The sequence below is a fragment of the Dipodomys ordii genome, unplaced genomic scaffold (assembly GCF_000151885.1).
Source record: "Dipodomys ordii isolate 6190 unplaced genomic scaffold, Dord_2.0 Scaffold86, whole genome shotgun sequence".
NCBI classification, from domain to species: domain Eukaryota; kingdom Metazoa; phylum Chordata; class Mammalia; order Rodentia; family Heteromyidae; genus Dipodomys; species Dipodomys ordii.
In genome coordinates this window covers 6049495-6063931 of record NW_012267302.1, presented here as the reverse complement: position 1 = coordinate 6063931, position 14437 = coordinate 6049495, and the positions used below count along the sequence as shown (strand labels likewise).

The following is a 14437-nucleotide window of genomic DNA, read 5'->3' as shown; positions in this document are numbered from 1 at the left end:
CTCTGCAGACAAGCCCTTTCCTTGGGCAGTAATCTATTCTCCTCCTCCTTGCAGCACTCCGATTATCACAGCACAGCTAGACAAGGATGACGATGCAGATTACGCCCGCCTTGTGAAAGGCAGAATTGAGAAAACTCTCCTGGGGGAGGTAAGAAACCCTCTGGATGACAAGAAAATGAGAGTAAAAGCACCGGGAATTGGGGTGGAGGGCCCAAGGCAGCTGCAGTGGACGGAACAGTCCTAGAAGGGGCGTGCCCTAAGGAGGGGAGAGGCTAGCTAATGTTTTGGTCTTTGGACACCACAGATTTCAGAGTATATTGAAGAAGTGTTTCTTCCCGATGACTGCTTTATTCTCATCAAGCTTTCTCTGGAACGGATCAGACTTCTGAGACTGGAAGTGAGTCATGTAATTAAATGTTTGGAGGACATCATCCCGCCTGTCCCAAGGCAGGGCGTAACACCTGAGGGCCAGAGCTAAACAGGCAGAGAACACCATGCTAGGGCTTCACTTGGCCTCTGCTGTTTGTGATCCTGAGGCTCCACCCCATCCTCTTTCTGAGCTGACACAGCACAGGCCTGGCCCACAGGACACTAGTGGACATTGTGCAGACCAGAATACCAGCTCACTGTGGCATGGTTTCAGGACAGTTGGTCTTTTTGTCCACCTGCCCAGTCCAGGGCTGCAGTGCCTTACTCAAAACCTGTGGCTCCCACCTGTGGCTCCCTAGCACTGCGGCTGGCTGGCTGGTTGATTCAGTGAATGTTTGTAGGCAAAAGGCTTATGTCAACATGGCTCTGTCTGTGTGTGTGTGCGTGCGTGCGTGCGTGCGTGCGTGCGTGCGTGCGCGCGCGCGCACGCGCTGGTACTGGGGTTTGAGCTTAGGGCCTACACTTCCATTTTTTGGTGATTAATTGGAGATAATTATGGACTTCTCGACCTTGGCTGACTTTGAACTGCAATCCTCAAGATTTCAGTCTCCTGAGTAGTTAGGATTATAGGCATGAGCCACTGGCACCTGGCCTTATTTTTGTTTTTTAAGGTAAACAGAATAAGTTATTTGAAAGTAGAAAGAAACTAAGAAAAGAAAGCAGAATTCTACTTTCCCTTTTGTTGTTGTTTGTTTTGGGCAGGATTAGGTTTAAACTTGGGAAATTGTAAATGATCTGCCACTTGAGCCATGCTCCCCAGACCTTTTTGCTTTTGTTATTTTTCAAATAGTATCTCAATTTTTCCCAGGCCAGTCTAGACTATAATTCTTCTATTTATATTTTCCTCATAACCAGGATGGCAGGTGCACACCATTATTCTCAGCTTTTTCTATTGAATTGCAGGTCTCATAAACCTTTTGCCTGGACTGGCCTCAAACCAGAATCCTCCTAATGTCATTCTCCTGAGTAACTAGGATTACAGGTGTAAGCCACCTTGCCCAAATAAGCTGGCTTCTTAAACTGGTGTTTGTAGGTGCATAACAATGAGACAGATTGCAGATGGTACATGCTGCAGACTGAGTGACTCTGATACCCTCCTCTCTCAGATAGTTACGCCTACATGTGTCAGCCTTGAAAACATTGTCAGTCATACCCAATTGCCACATTCATGTAGTGTCTAACAGTTTGGGAACTCCTCCATCCTGTCTCCTGATACCTACCCTGTGGCTCTTACAGGTCTGAGATGGAACCGAATTATGGGTCAGGGATATAGCGCATTGTAGAGTGTTTAGCCTGCATGAGATCCTGGGTTCATCCTCATCACTGCCAAAAAAGGAGCTAAGTTACATCCAGGAGTGTAGCACACAGCAACTAGTGGTGTCAGACAGTGGGTGGAGAGGGGGGTGGGGGGGATGCCACAGAAGCTTTTAAATCATTATGCCCTCCAGCCTCCCCAGAACTTAGACTGGGGGAAGGGGAGGGGGGTTGTATCTTGTCATGAAATGAGCATGAATTTTTCATGGGGCTAATATTCATGCTTGGGGTGAAAATTTACCTTTTCTGTGACTAAAGCACAGCTATCTATAGATTGTAAACAGGTAGTTTCTGTGTGGTGGGTGATGAGTGCTACAAATGACCGAAAGGCTTCTAGAAGTCATGAAATTCAGGATGGGAGCATTGGGACAGAAGTCTGTAAAGTCAGTGATGGCCCTGCTGCCTGACAGGTGAACGCTGAGACCGTGCGCTACTCCATCTGCACGTCCAAGCTGCGCGTGAAGCCAGGTGACGTGGCTGTCCACGGGGAGGCTGTGGTGTGTGTCACCCCCAGAGAGAACAGCAAGAGTTCTATGTACTACGTGCTGCAGTTCCTGAAGGAGGACCTCCCCAAGGTGAGGCAGAGCTGCTTCTCATGGTGAAGCCAGTAGTGAGTAGGGCCTGAAGACCTGAGGACAGTGAGTCCAGGACATGGCCCTGATTTCTTTCCTTTTCATTATTTTCTTTTTTCTTTTGGTCGGTCGTGGGGCTTGAACTCTGGGCCTGGGCGCTGTCCCTCAGCTCTTCAGCTCAATGCGAGCGCTGTACCACTTGAGCTACAGCGCCACTTTCGGTTTTCTGGTGGTTTATTGGAGATAGGAGTCTCACGGTCTCTCCTGCCTGGGCTGGCTTTGAACCTCGGTCCTCAGGATCTCAGCCTCCTGAGTAGCTAGGATTACAGGTGCGTGCCACCAGCGCCCGGCCTTTTCATTATTTTCTTTATTTACTTTTTTTGTGCCAGTCCTGGGGCTTGAACTCAGGGCCTAGACACTGTTCTTTTGTACTCAAGGTGAGTGTTCTACCACTTTGAGCCACAGCTCCATTTCTGGGTTTGGAGTGGCTAATTGGATTTTTCTGCCCTGGTTAGGCTTTGAATTGTGTTCCTCAGATCTCAGCCTCCCAAATACCTAGGATTACAAATGTGAGCCACCAGCACCTAGCTGTCCCCTAGTTCTTATTTCTTCTTCTTCTTCTTCTGCTGCTGCTGCTGCTGATGCTGATGATTTCTGCTGCTGATTTCTGCTTTCTGCTTTTCTTCTTCTTTTGTAGTTATGGGGCTTGAACTCAGGGCCTGGGCACTGTCCCTGAGCTCTTTTGCTCAAGGATAGCTCTCTACCACTTCTGGTTTTCTAGTGGTTAATTGAAGAAGAGTCTCATAGACTTTCCTGCCTGGGCTGGCTTGGAACCATGATCTCAGCCTCCTGAGTAGCTGGATTACAGGTTTGAGCCACCAGCACCTAGCACTTTCCTAATTGCTTCACGACTACATCCACTAAAGGATTGGTGGGTTTTGTGTTAGCACTGACACATCAACCCTACCCATCAAATTCTGATCTCATAAAACTTACTGTAGAGTGAGACAGAGTCCCCTGAATTGCTCATCTCCCTGAGCCCAGACAGCACCCAGGGCCTCCTAGGTTTAATACATTCCTGGTGAGCTCTGCTTGGAATGGGGGGGCGGGGAGGTTACTAACCCAGAGTTTGGTGGGGCCAAGGTGTTTCAGGCTCTCAGGCCCATGTGTCTCCAAGTCCAGGTGGTGGTGCAAGGCATCCCAGAGGTGTCCAGAGCGGTCATCCACATCGACGAGCAGAGTGGGAAAGAGAAGTACAAGCTTTTGGTAGAAGGCGACAACCTGCGGGCAGTCATGGCCACCCATGGTGTGAAGGGCACCCGGACCACCTCTAATAACACCTATGAGGTACCACTAAGCCCAGAGCTGCTCCAGAGGAGGCTGTCTCCCCAATGCTGCCCACAGGCCCTCAGCTGATTCTCCAGCACACCTCCCTTGCCTTGCCTTTGTTCTGGGTCTCCACTAAAAGTTACGTAGCCATTTCTGGGGAATGAGGCTGGGTTTGGTTTGAGCTTGCCAGGTAGAGGAGGAAGTAGACAGAAGCTGCAGGAGCAGCCAGAGGGCCTGCTCCCACTCATCCCTCACTCTCTAGGTTGAGAAAACACTGGGCATCGAGGCTGCCAGGACCACTATCATCAACGAGATCCAGTACACAATGGTCAACCATGGCATGAGCATTGACCGGAGGCACGTGATGCTGCTCTCTGACCTGATGACCTATAAGGTTCGTGTGAGGGGAGGTTCTGGCATATCTGGGAGACTTGAAATCCACTGTGAGGGAAATACAGCCATGAGCTTCAGATATAATGTCTCAATGGCTGCTCAACAGAAAATAAGATGTCACCATCATGCAAAAGCCAAAGGCAAGTGTTCTGGTAAGATCCCAATGTGAGCATTGCAGCATCATGGGAAACTCACACCCAGGTAAGAACTAAAGTGAGATCCTAAAGCAAAACTAGCCATTGGCCCATTCACCATACTTTTTCCTAACAGTAAACTAACATAACCTGAAGAAGACTAAGGGTGGGGTGCAGGGGTTAGTTGCCTGTGCCCTCCCCCTAAAAAATGCATTTGCAAGCCATGTGCCAGTGGCTCATGTCACTAATCCCAGCTACTCAGGAGGCTGAAATCTGAGGACCATCATTCAAAGCCAGCCTGGGCAGGAATAGTCCAAAAGATTCTTATTTCTAATCAACTGCCAAAAAAGCCAGAATTGGAGCTATGGTTCAAGTTTTAGAGCCTCGCTTGATCTTTTTTGCTCAAAGACAGCACCCAGGCTCTGAGTTCAAGCCCCAGGACCAGTACAAAAATGAAGATGCAAGGGCTAGGAAGGTGGTTCAGTGGTAGAGTGCTTACCTTGCATTCATGAGGCCCTGGGTTCGATTCCTCAGCATAACATAAGCAGAAAAGGCCAGAAGTGGTGCTGTGGCTGGCTCAAGTGGTAGAGTAGCTAGCCTTGAGCTGAAGAGCTGAGGGATAGCATCCAGGCCCAGAGTTCAGGCCCCACGACTGGCAAAAAAAAAAAAAAAAAAATGAAGATGCATTGGCTTTAGCAGTTCTGAAGGACAGCCGATTTTCACAATCCTCCCTGGTCTAGCCAGTACAGGACATGTAGAAAGCATGTAAGGGAGCCAGGTGTGAGCTCAGTGATAGAACACGTGCATAGCATGTGTGAGGCCCTGGGTTCCATCCCCACCACCAAATAAGAAACCCAAGTTGGGACAATGGCCACTCTGAAGAGAGGCTGTCAAATTCAAGTCTCCATGTTCAGTCTTGCTCATTGTACTGGTACTGGGGCTTAACCAACTGGTACCTGGGTCTTGTACTCTCCCTTTGCTTTTCACTCAAGGCTGGTGCTCTATCACTTGAGTCACAGCTCTCATCTTCTGGCCCAGGTATCCTGTGTCTCATGGACTTTTCTGTCTGCCCAGGCTGGCTTTGAACTACAATCCTCAGATCTCAGCCTCCTGATTAGCTGGGATTACAGGTGTGAGCCAGTGTAGCCTGTCCCCAGTGTTTTTGTTGTTGTTATTTAATCCAAGACCAGGACTTGAGCTCAGTACCTGATACATTAGCTCATTGGCTAACCTTTTTCTATGAGCCATGCCTCCAACCCTATGATCCTGGGTCTTAAACTTAGGGCCTCGTGTTTTCACTCTTCTTTTTTGCTCAAGATTGGTGCTCTATCACTTGAGTCATAACTCCAGTTCTGACTTGGTTACTCTGACTTATGTAACTAAATTTGTCTGCTTGTGCTGGCTTTGAACCTCATTCCTCAGATCTCGACCTCCGGAATAGCTAGGATTCCAAGCGTGAGCCACTGGCACAGGGCTCCTACCTCCGCCTCCCAGTAGCTGGGATTGCAGATAGCTACCACTCCCTCTGTCTTCTTCTGGCAGCTTAACTAAACCTTCAGCCATGTTTTTATAAGCGTTTTTCTTTTAATGACAGAAGTCTCTAAATTGAATTAATACTCTTTCTTTAGCTCTTTGAGCTTTGATAAAGAAGAAATGTTCCCTCTTATTAAGTTAGACTGTGAATTCTTAGTTCTATAGCTTCTAGGTGCCAGGTGTCCGGCTCCATGCCATTGGTGACCAGCTGTCTCTCCTGTGGCACTGAGGCAGGCCAACAGCACAGGCCTTCAAACACGACTGGAATAGCAGTTGGCTTGGTTTTTCTTGGTTCTGAGCAGGGGATGCAGGGCACCTTGATTTCCTCTGACTGGCTCAGGATACCCGTGTCTGTCTCCTGACAGGGTGAAGTGCTGGGCATCACAAGGTTTGGCCTGGCCAAGATGAAGGAGAGTGTGCTGATGCTGGCCTCCTTTGAGAAGACCGCTGACCATCTCTTTGATGCAGCCTACTTTGGGCAGAAGGACTCTGTGTGCGGTAGGTTTGACTTTCCTAGGAGCCATATCAAAGTTCTTTATTTCTTAGCTCGTCTATAGCTTGGACTTCAGTAGTGAAAAAAAACTAAGCAGGCAGGGGTCATTGATTTAAGAGTAAAGTCATAGGTCACAGAATTGGAACTGCTGGATTTTCATCTCCAGGGCCTGATTGTGGTACCCTGCATTCTCCCTCCCCAGTCTATGAGGAGGTTTCTCTGTCAATAGACAGTTTGGGATCCGAGAAGAAAAGACTAAATCTGAGCATGTACAGGTTTTGTTTTGTTTTGTTTTTGTTGGTTGTGGGGCTTGAACTCTGGGCCTGGGCACTGTCCCTCAGCTCTTCAGCTCAAGGCATGCGTTCTACCACTTAAGCCATAGCGCTACTCCTGTTTTCTGGTGGTTTATTGGAGATAAGAGTCTCATGGGCTTTCCTACCCGGGCTGGCTTTGAACCACGATCCTCACATCTCAGCCTCCTGAGTAGCTAGGATTATAGGTGTGGCGCCCTACTAAGTTTTTTATTCTTAATCCCTTTTAGATGTAGACAGCCACATTGATTTGCCAGGTGCCCCAAGGCCCACAGAGGGACAGTGGCACAGCCCCCTGAGGTCAGCAAGATTATCTTCCTGTCCTGCTTCCTGGGAAGGCAGAAAGCTTACCATTTACATTGGTTGATGTTTGTTGAGCCCGTGTGGGGCCTGTGTATGCTGAGCATCTCCACACACCAGGAGGTATAGGCCCCCGGTGCTTTAACAGCAAGAAGACACAGGGCAACACAAGTTGCATATGGCCCTGCACTGCACTGTACCTGGCCTTCCTGCACTAAGAGTGTAGAACCTCTAAAGAGTGGTTGAGGAGAAGGAGTCTACCTGACAGCACCTCCACCCGAGGTCAGCACTGCCTTTGAGCTCTGCTCTGGCTTCTCTGAATCCACAGTAAGACCTTACGGGGCTACGGCAGAATTACTAGATTAAGGCTAGGGAAGTTCAGTAACCTGCCCCAAATCCCACAGCAGAAAGACTGAAAGACCTAAGCAGGCATTACAAACCTGGAGCTCTGCTTCCCAGGAGCCCTTTGCTGTTGTGTGGAGTTGTCAGATATGGGGTGGTCCAGTCAGGCTTCATTCAGAGTGCACACCCATTTTTTGCCCCAAAGATAATAACTTTCTCTTTTTGTTGTTGTTGTTGTTCCCCGATATGTAGCCCAGGTGGTTCTGCATCAGCCTCCTCTGTGCGACAGGCCCACAAAACCCTGCACATTTTTTTCTTCTAAAAGGGACACAAGAGGGTGTAGGTTTACATGCGGGACATTTGAAGGAGGAGAGTTCCATAAAGGCTTTGATTTTTTTAAAAAGAGCAGGTGGGGGACACTAGAAGTGTGGGGTATTACCTGGCATGCAAAATGCAAGAGACCCTGGGTTTAATCCACAGTACTACCAAAAAGACAAAAAGGCAGTCAAGACAGAGACACAGAAGAGGGAGAAAGATGGTGAAGAGAAGAAAAGAGATTAGAGGGGAATACAGTGGGAATGGGAGAGGGCCCAGGCTCAGGCCAAAGCACCTAGGACTGCGACCAGCACCCAGCCCTGCTGCCAGGAAACTGGGTCTAGGCTATAACCCTGCAGTGCCTACCTGCTACCCTGCCATGCCTGACCCCTGTGTGGGCCTCTGACAGCCCCCCTGCCCCACCCCACTCTGAAGTTCCCCTCCTCCTGGTCCTTTCACACATATTAACCATGTTGGCCCTCACTGCATGCTGTGTCCAGTTTGCTTATTGGCCTCTGGTTCCATGTTAGCATAGGACGTAATTGTCACTTATTTGCTTTTGCAGTTTTTAAAAGCTGCACTAGAGCCCTTCAAGGGTTGTTGGCCTGGGCTTCTGGAAGCCTGGCCCCACCCTTCTCTGAGCACAGATAGCGCTGTCTGCTGTGCTTTCCAGGGGCACTGCCATGTACTCACCACCACCCTAGGTTTCCTTCCTTCTAGAACCCTCTGCTAACGGGAAGCTGGAAGCTGGTCTTCCTTTCTTCATTTCTTTTTTTTTTGTCATGGGGCTTGAACTCAGGGCCTGGGTATTGTCCTTTTGCTCTTTTCGCTCAAGGCTATAGCACTCTAACACTTGAGACACCATTCCGCTTCTGGTTTTTCTAGTGGTTAATTGGAAATAAGAGGCTCACAGACTTTCCTGCCAGTCCTCGGACCTCAGCCTCCTGAGTAGCTTCGGAATACAACCATGATGCCAGGCGCTGGTGGCTCATGCCTGTAATCCTAGCTACTCAGGAGGCTGAGATCTGAGAACATGATTCAAAGCCAGCCCAGACAGGAAGGTCTGTGAAACTCATCTCCAGTTAACCACCAGAATTAACCAGAATTGGCGCTGAGGCTCTAGTGGTAGAACGCTTTGCTTGAGCTGAAGAGCTGAGGGACAGCGCCCAGGCCGAGTTCAAGCCCTAGAACCAACTTTAAAAAAAAAAGAAAGAAAGAAAGATTACAACCATGAGCCACAAATGCCCTTGGCTGAGTAGAGTTTCTTAAAGACAGCGCCTATAGGCTGTGTTGGACTCAGGTGGGAGAGAAGTATCTAGGCTGCCTGCAACACCCTGCTGAGCGCTGTGACTGTCCTTCCCTGGGGCACAGAAGGCCCTGTCCCCAGCCAGGAGCACAGTGCAGGGGCCAGTTCACCAGTTAATGTGCAGAGGAGCCTTCAGGCACCAAGTCCCTAACCTTGCCTGCTTCCCTGCCTCCCTTCTGTGTGAAAGTCCGCCCCCATGTGAAGGCACCCCCTGAGCCCTGTCCTGGTTGCTTGCAGGAGTGTCGGAATGCATCATCATGGGAATCCCCATGAGCATCGGGACGGGCCTCTTCAAGCTGCTCCACAAGGCCAACAGGGACCCGGACCCCCCCAAAAGGCCCCTGATCTTCGACACAAATGAGTTCCACATCCCCCTTGTCACATAGTCCAGGAGAAGAGGAGACCATAACTGACCTTCCCCCCTTGCCCGTCTACAGCTGGAAGAGCGTTCTGCTTCCTGGGACAAGCCCAGAGGCTCCCGTCTGTGCTGGTGGTTGGAGAAGACCCTGGAGTCCCACAGTTCCACTCCTCATATAGGGAGCAGCCCATGCCTGCTGCCACCTGCACTACAGTTTGGGGAAACTGGGGCTTTGTTTGTTACCTGTCTATGGGTGGTCCAGCCAGGCATCCTTGCCCATCCCAGTGTGCTGTGTCCCCTCCAGCAGCTCCTAGTGTGGTTCCAGCCTCACACAGGCTAGGACATATTACTGGTTTTCCATTCCTCAATTGTGACATACTCGTGTAAATAATGTTACTACTATTTATTTGTTCCATTTGAGAGATGTGGAGTTGTCATTATTTCATTTTACTCATCAAACCAAGAAACTATAGAAACCAAAAAAGCCAGCCTCCAAGTGTCACTGGTTAAGCAAATGGGAGTATTTTGAATCAGTAACTAAGCTAAGACAGTCACTCAGCCCAAACTGCTCCAAAATATCGTCTGTCAACACTCAGCCACCTGTTACTGCCATCTACCTCTGGCAGCAGGAGGCTCTTTATTAATACAAGAACCAAACCTATTCTCTGTGGCCTGTAGAAGCCTCACTGGAGTTGGTGGGGACAGGCTGCCTAAAGCCTGGCATTGTCCATAGAAATGATGTGCAGCCAGTCCAGTTTGCCTGTGCTACCTTAGGCTGGAATCCACACCCCTGCCGGGGTGTCTGCAATTCTGTCCTGCCTCCCAGAGCTGCAGAGTACAAATGCTGGTGCAGAACTGGAGGCCTGAAAAGTACCTAGGGGCAGTGGTGGGAGCGAGCACTACTGGGCACAGGCAGAACCAGGAAACTGAGATAGAAACCTTGAAGAGTTGGTCTGCAGCTGGGCATCAGTGGCGCATGCCTGTAATCCTAGCTACCCAGGAGGTTGAGGATCTCAAAGCGGCAGGAAAGTACTCACACCTTCACCTCCAGTTAACTACCAAAACTGTAAGTGGAGCTATGGCTCAAATGGCAGAGCGCTAGCCTTGAGCAAAAGAAGCTCAGAGACAACGCCCAGGCCCTGAGTTCAAGTCCCAGGACTGGCATGTGCACACATGTGTGGTGTGTGCACAGACACACACAGAGTTCCCAGTGTTATTAGAGAGCAGACTCCAGGACTATGAGGAAAACAGGGCCAGGTATTCCAGAAAGACCCCTATGAAATCGCTTCTGCCCAGTGATTGCACCATCGCTGGGGGTTTGTCGGGGTTAGGAAAGAAATGAAAGCCCATCTCCTAGGAGGATTTGTTCTTGGAGACAATTGCTCTTTGTGCTGAACTTGCTCTGTGATGTTGGCTCCGGGCCAAGGAGCAATGGGAACAGCACAGTGGCCCTCCTGGAAAACATTCGGTGGGGCCTGACTGTGGAGCCCCATAGATAGATGTGGGGATTTGACCCTTCTTTGTGGCTCTGTGCATGCACTTCAGGTCTATTTCTGTAATGACACAGCCCCCTTAATGGTCTCAGCTACTAAAAGAAATAGCCATCCAAATATGGTTGAATGAGGAGATGGGTCTGAGTGACTCAAGAGATGAATGGGACAAAGGGAAAAACAAACAAGGCAGGAAGGTTGTAACAATATTTTACAGAACCATACTTACATCCTTTGATTCCCCCTGGTTGACTCCCCAAGCCAAGTTCACGTTCCTGGGGAACTCAGTGAAGCAGGGAGTGAGTGCCTTCTCTTCATATCCATGTGTTCTGATTAGCAGCACCTTGACCTGAGGGGTTTTTGTTTGTTTTTGTTTTGGCCAAAGCTCAAGTTGAAATGCTGTTAAAATTTTGTAATTTAGGGGCTGGGAAGGTGGCTCAGTGGTAGAGTGTTTGCTTCGCTTGCATGAGGTCCTGGATTCGATTCCTTAGCACCACATAAACAGAAAAAGCTGGAAGTGGCTCTGTGGCTCAAGTGGTAGAGCACTAGCCTTGAGCTGAAGGGCTGAGGGATAGCGCCCAGACCCAGAGTTAAAGCCCCAGGATTGACCAAAAAAAATGTAGTTTAGCATCTACCAAGTTGACCTTCAGCCTTCGCTCAGTATCAGTGATATGGAAAGGGTTCTTTCTCTTGATATTTTCCTGTGTTAAACTGAGCTATCCTGCCACATCATGGAACCATGAAACCTGGAACATCAGGACCATGTTCCTGGGCAACCTCCAGAAAGCTCTTAGTTGGGATGGAAGCCACAGGCCTTAGTACATACAGCTCTGGCATGGTCAGCAGGGGCCAGTAGAGGGGACACTGGGAGTGAGGGTGAGGTCCCTACAGAAACCCCCTGTTGGTGTGGTAGACTGCACGAGTGTGCTGACAGGTCAGCAGGTGTGGGGCATTGTGGTTAGGAAAAGAGTACACCAACCAGTGGAAGCCACCCACCAGTGGGCACTGCCAGCCCTGCTGCAACCACACAGTACTGGTGGGCAAGTCCTGTATGCGCCCCTCTATTCTGATCTGGGTATCATATGATCACCTGCTCTGCCCTGCATTCACTGGGCTTTATGCCAGCCCAGACTCAAGTCCTAGCAGCCACAGATTCTCAAGAGTAAGCTCAATAGGAGGTCGATGGGTTTTATTCTCCAGACCTCTTTAGAAGAAATAAGAAAAACATGTAAATCCCATCTCATCCAAAAGCAGTGTGGTATCTCTGGCTAGCAATCTGTGTGCCCAGGGGATTAAGGTAGCTCTTGGCTTAGTTATACCCCCAGCGTTATTGAGCACTGTGGGGAGGGAGACCTTTTGCAGGGGGAAGCGGGGGTTGTCTGTCTGTGTCTGTTCAACTATGGAGCCACGTTTCTATTTCAGGGCTTGCCCGTGTGTATTCACATTGATTCCTGTTGATTGAACTTGACAATAGTGATTTTTTTTCTCAAATTTTTGCAGTCTCTTGGCAGACCTCTCTATTTTCCTACCACAACACAAAGGAGATTTTAGTATGTAAAACTATAGCAGTCATCCTGGTGGGTTGTGAGATGGGTTCCTGTGAGGTCCAGCTCCTTGAAAAGGAAACACCCCCTGCCACCAGCTTCTTGTTCTGGAGAGCAGCTGTGAGCACCCCAGCCCAGCACCAACACTGCCCTCTGGAGCCACGGCAGCCCCAGCAGAAGCAATGGAAGGTCTGCAGAACATAACAGGAAGAGCCACCTGGCCATTCTTCCATTCAGCACTGTTGGAGGTATTAAAGGTAAAGGTATAGCAGTAAGTACAACAGGCCAGTCAGACATGGGTGTGAGTTCATTCAGAAGCACCTGTGGCTCACACCTGTAATCCTAGCTACTCAGAAGCCAGATCTGAGGATCACAGGTCAAAGCAGGGTTGGACAGGAAGGTCCGTGAGACTCTTACCTCCAGTTAACCACCAGAAAACCAGAAATGGCACTGTGTCTCAAAGTGTAGAGTGCTAGCCTTTAAGCAAAAGGAGCTTGGGGTTAGTGCCCAAGCTCTGAGTTCAAACCCCACAACAGACCAAAAGAAAAGAAAAACAAAAATGGAAGGAAGGAACAGAGGATTGAGGATCAAACCTGACCATGTGTGTCTAATAGTCCTGGTCAGGCTTCATCATGGGGCCTGTCTCCTGGGAGCAGGCTCAGCATATCAGCAGGCCCCCTAAGAGTGAAGAGCGCTGGCATCTACCCTGAACATCATGAGCCAGGGTATGATAAAGACACATGCACATCCATGTTCACTGCCTCACTATTCACAATAGCCCAGATAAGGAAACAGTCCAGATCCCCCACAAAATGGATCCAAAAAATGTGGTACACATACACAATGGAATGCTACACAACCATTTGGAAGAACAAAATGTCATTTGTAGGGAAATGGATGGAACTAGAACAAATCATGTTAAGTGAGGTAAGCCAAGTTCAGGTAAACAAATAACACATATTTGCTTCTTATATGTGGAAATTAGATCTAAAATACACTGGGACATGATCAATTAACAGGATATAAATACAGTGAGACCAAAAGAGGATAGTCTTAGGGGAGAAACACAAAGGTACAATGCCTACATGCTTTTATATTAAATAATTTTTATCGAAACAAACTCCAAGATATGGAAATGAGACTTCTCTTTTCATTTTTTTTTTATGATTCTGTCTTCTTTATGGTGTGTTCATGTGTAAATCTTTGGGAGGGTGAAGGGTAGGGTACAGAATTCGAGGGAGAAAAAGTGTAGCAGTGGAGCTTACTGGACACTGATGAAAGTAAAGTATGCAACTTGTAGTGGAGATGGGAGGGAGACCGGGAAAGACTGAGGGAACAGAAGATACTGTATGAAAAGAAATGTACATCACCTCTGTAGTAACAATAAAGTAAATTATATATGTATACATATACACACACACACACACACACACATATATATATATTATATATATACAGTGGCTGGGTGCTGTCCCTCAGCTCTTCAGCTCAAGGCTAGCACTCTACCACTGGAGCCACAGCGTCACTTTCAGTTTTCTGAGTGGTTTATTGGAGATAAGAGTCTCATGGCCTTTCCTGCCCAGGCTGGCTTTGAACCGCAATCCCCAGATCTCAGCCTCCAGAGTAGCTAGGATTACAGGCCTGAGCCACCAGCGCCCAGCCCTAAATTTTAAAATAAATACCAGAGTGAACCAAAAACAAACACAAGTGAAGAGTAAAACCATCAGATTCCAGGGCTCTTTGCTTACACATAGACCTATAGGCTGTGCCCTGAGGACTCTGCGGTCACTGGAAAGGTTCCCGCTATTCACCCTGGCCAGCCTACTTCAGTGAGACTGAACATTTAAATCCAAGAATACTTGGTGAGCTTAGGGCTCAGGCAGGGGCTGTGCCAGGCCTCTCAGGGGAAGTCCCTGTGTAAGTAGAGAGCACTCTTAGCCAGGGATACCTCATGAAGGGCCTGGTTTCCAGAGTGTCAGGATTCAAGTCCCAGTTCCCCCATGTTCTTGGTGACCTTTGCTGAATGACAGTCTCTCTGCCATGTAGTAATTTGTAATTTGTGTGTCACTGTGAGATGAAGTTTCAAAGATCTTAGTGCCATGCCTGGCACTACCCATAAAGCACATTCAATGCATTAAATGTTTACACTCAGGGCAACTATTACTTTGTACTAAAAACATGGTCAGAATATACAGCCAAATACCACGATCCTCCTGTCCCAGCCTCTGAGCACTGAGATTTTAAAGTGTGCACCTCCAACCTAGTAAAATGAGT

General features: G+C 48.6%; 1 protein-coding gene across 2 annotated transcripts in view; it reads left to right on the top strand.

Annotated features, from left to right (window-relative positions):
- The window catches only part of Polr3a (polymerase (RNA) III (DNA directed) polypeptide A, 155kDa), a 47903-nt gene extending 38352 nt beyond the window's left edge, over positions 1-9551 (top strand). For both annotated transcript variants that reach the window (XM_013025685.1, XM_013025684.1), the window contains 7 exons: positions 55-148; positions 305-397; positions 2154-2318; positions 3498-3662; positions 3907-4038; positions 6070-6202; positions 9009-9551. In XM_013025685.1, the coding sequence (XP_012881139.1) occupies positions 55-148; positions 305-397; positions 2154-2318; positions 3498-3662; positions 3907-4038; positions 6070-6202; positions 9009-9157 (931 nt within the window). In that variant the 3' untranslated portion in view covers positions 9158-9551. The remainder of the gene's footprint in view (positions 1-54; positions 149-304; positions 398-2153; positions 2319-3497; positions 3663-3906; positions 4039-6069; positions 6203-9008) is intronic.
- Positions 9552-14437: the final 4886 nt, after the last annotated feature.